Here is a 3,514-nt window from a genome sequence, read left to right on the forward strand (position 1 = left end):
TTTTGAATTCTATTTGGATAGTTTATTGAATTATTTATATATATAATCCAAATTTTTTATAATATTCATTTTTTTAATCAAATTAAACAGTTAAACACCTATACGCTAGGCCATACGAGCCCAATCCCCGAGAAATCCGTCAATTTGGCGCCAAACGTGGTTTCAGTCTGTCACACTCAGACACGCATACCTTCTCCCTCACTCTAACCCTCCTCCTTCTTACTTTGTTCAGATAATCCCCAATTCCCAAATCAACCTTAGGGTTTTAAATATCTCTGTTTCGAGTCATCATCATCAAAAGTTCAAAACTCATCTCTCTCTCTTACTGCGACAAACCCAACCCTAACGTCCTAAACCCTTCTTGGAACCCAGCCACCATCCCATCGCCGAACTCTTCTCCTCGGCACCTTCCTTCCTCCCTCGTCGCTGGTAAGCACTGCTGCCTCAATTTATTTTTGGTTATTTTGTTAATTTAATTTATTCTGATTTCTGAGTTGCTGGTTGCTGATTTTTCTTATTCTGAATTGTTGATGCTGCTATGGTGCAATGCTTCACTACATTGTTTATGCTGGAATTTTTCTGATTCTGAGTTGTTGATTCTGGTTGCTGATTGGTCTGATTCTGAGTTGTTGATGGTGCTATGGTGCAATGTTTTCCTGCATTATGCTGGCATTTTTTTTATTCTGAGTTGTTTATGCTATGATTCTAATTCTAAGTTGTTTATGCTGATTTTTCTGATTTTGATTTATTGATTCTGGTTGCTGATTTTTTTGTTGTTGATGGTGCTATGGTGCAAAGAGAAAGATCCAAGTTTTTATCTCCTGCAATGGCTGACCCACCTCCACCCAAGCGCCATAAAATTGTCAGGTTTGTATACTACTTTCGCGGTTCTTAGCATTACTTAATCCAACGATTTTCATGTCGCCCCTTTTAGATTGCTTCCTCGGAAACTCCTCTTTGTAGGAGTTAGGGCTGTGGAGTGTGGTGTTTGTTGTAAGCTTTGTCATTAATCCGTTGGTATGTTAAGTAAACAATGTGGGATTGTTAAAGTTGGGAACTTTGAAAGTGTTAACCGTTTGGGGTGCCTTTTTTTTTTATTTTTTTTTTAAAATTTGTTTAGGGAAACATTTTAGAAATTTTCAAATGAGAGGAGTGAAAACGAACAACATAGAAGTATTACGTTGCATGACCTTGAATCAAAGCTTATTTGGTTTTACAAACATTTTTATTTTATTCCTCAATTTAGAAATAAGAAACTCCAGCTTCAAATCTTCCGTCCAAAGCTGATCATGTGCTATAAAATTTCACATTAAGCTAAAATCGTTTGATATATTTCTTATATACATTTAAAATCAATGTAGTACAACTTGTTATGAATGTTGTGATCAGGGAGCTGATGGTTCAAATTTTGTTTCAGAGGAGATGATGATTATATGCCCGGAAACATTCTTGAGATTGAGCTTTCTAAGTTTATGACCTTTGATCACGTGAAATGCAAACCTGGGCCTCGATTGAATCTTGTAGTTGGACCCAATGGTTCTGGAAAAAGTTCTCTCGTGTGTGCTATTGCACTTGGCCTTTGTGGAGAGCCTCCGGTTGGTTTGTCCTTTTCTGCATTCGAATAGGTTTCTCAAAACTTTATCTTTGAACCATTTTATATGAAATCTTTATTTCTTGCAGTTGCTTGGGCGAGCAACTAGTGTCGGGGCATATGTGAAGCGGGGAGAGGAGTCTGGATCCATTAAGATTACATTGAGAGGGAATAACAAAGATGAGTGTATTGCCATTACTCGCAAAATAAATACTAACAACAAGTCTGAGTGGTTGTTAAATGGTAGGAACCTCAACACTTTCGATACTCTTATTTTTAACTAGATGGTACTTTTGACCGATATCTTAAATGTTTTAAAATTTGGTTGAACATGATATCTAAAGACAAAATATGTGTCGTGTTTGTTTTGTCATTCAAATAGTGATAATCACAATATAGAGCCCTAAACCACCTCAAAAGGAAGATTTTCTTGTTTGGCAAATTACTCATTCAATAGAGCACATTGTCTTTGTTTAATACATTTAGTGGACTATACCTAACGGGATAAGGCTTTGTTGTTGGCAAATTACCCATTAGCCTTTTTTTGTTCTAGTGTTTTTGCTCTCAAACCTGGTTTGACTTGAAGCCACATTTTAATGCAACTGCATTGTATAAAAACCAAGTCTTGACATTTTTGTCCTTTTTGTTTCACTGACCCTTTTTCTTTAAAATTTTTATAATTCTTGACGAAGTGATTTTTTGACCTTTATCATCCAAACATGATATCAAATTTACTTTTGATCAAAATCAATTCTACGGAATTACGTTTGTTTAATTTCAAATTTGAATTTGACAGTATGTTTATGCTCGTTATTAGATACTGAGTACAGTGACTACAGTCCATTATTTTCATTTGTACGTTGGTCTGAAGGTGCAGAATTTCATCTTAAAGTAGCATTATCTTCATCAGCACTTTCATTTTCTTATAAATTGTTATGCATTTCAGATTAAAGTCCAGTTTGGGTAAACAGTTTAATTAAGCTCCTTTTGACAAAATAGCTTAAACAATAAATGGCTATATTAAAAGTAGCTTATAAATAAGTATTTTGTGTTTGGATTTTTAGTTCTAAAAGTGCTTATTTTATAGAAATGTGATAAAAAATAGTAGTATTATGAGAGAAGTCATTTTTTTTAACTTCTCTATAAGCTCCTAAATAGCTTCCTAGAAAGCTGCAATTTGGTTTTGAAAATTGTACCAGACATTAATACTACTACTTTTCATAACTCAAAAGCTCAAAAAAGTTACTTTTAAAGCTTCCCAAATGGGCTCTAATTATTCTCCCACAATCCTCTTTGCAAGAATTTAAATTTTGGATTGCCACTGCAGTTGGTGCATCTCAATTTTTATGGGATGCTTAAACAATATGATAACTCAATATGATAACTAACTCTCTGATCTTTCATTGTGTTCATTTCAGGGAATATAGTTCCCAAAAGTAATGTAGCTGAAACTGTTAAAAGGTTTAACATCCAAGTCAGTAACTTGACTCAAGTAAGCACATGATCTGTAACTAAGTCATTTCATTGCATAGATTTCCTTTTCTTACTTTTTGCTTATATTATGTGACATTTTATTGGTTTATCTACTTGGCTTCACTCTAGATTTTCAGTGTTTTGGAGGATGATCCCATGGATTTAATTGGGATCTATTTCTAGAGATGTGGCATATTGAAATGTTTTGGTTCTTAAATAATCTTGTATGGGTAGAAGCATAAGTATTATAGAAGCTCTATGACCTGTGTTTTTGTCCCATCCTTCTTTTATTTTCCCCTCTTTTTTAGGGATGAGGATGCCATCTACTTCTGTAAATTCACCTATTCCATCTAGCCAAAATATTTATCAATTTAAGGGCTAGTGGTAAGGAATATAATAATATGATACTCAATAGCGCTGTTAAATTCTGTTTTTTGTGGGACCTTGTGT

At 34.3% G+C, this 3,514-nt stretch overlaps 1 protein-coding gene across 1 annotated transcript in view; it reads left to right on the forward strand.

Annotated features, from left to right (window-relative positions):
* LOC107612788 (structural maintenance of chromosomes protein 5) overlaps positions 116 to 3,514 on the forward strand; it is a 24,988-nt gene continuing 21,589 nt past the window's right edge. Inside the window, exons 1-5 of the mRNA XM_016314531.2 lie at positions 116 to 429; positions 799 to 867; positions 1,418 to 1,595; positions 1,681 to 1,834; positions 3,010 to 3,083. Coding sequence (XP_016170017.1) covers positions 827 to 867; positions 1,418 to 1,595; positions 1,681 to 1,834; positions 3,010 to 3,083 — 447 coding nt within the window. The 5' untranslated portion in view covers positions 116 to 429; positions 799 to 826. The remainder of the gene's footprint in view (positions 430 to 798; positions 868 to 1,417; positions 1,596 to 1,680; positions 1,835 to 3,009; positions 3,084 to 3,514) is intronic.

This window comes from Arachis ipaensis, chromosome B08, assembly GCF_000816755.2.
Source record: "Arachis ipaensis cultivar K30076 chromosome B08, Araip1.1, whole genome shotgun sequence".
Lineage (NCBI taxonomy): Eukaryota > Viridiplantae > Streptophyta > Magnoliopsida > Fabales > Fabaceae > Arachis > Arachis ipaensis.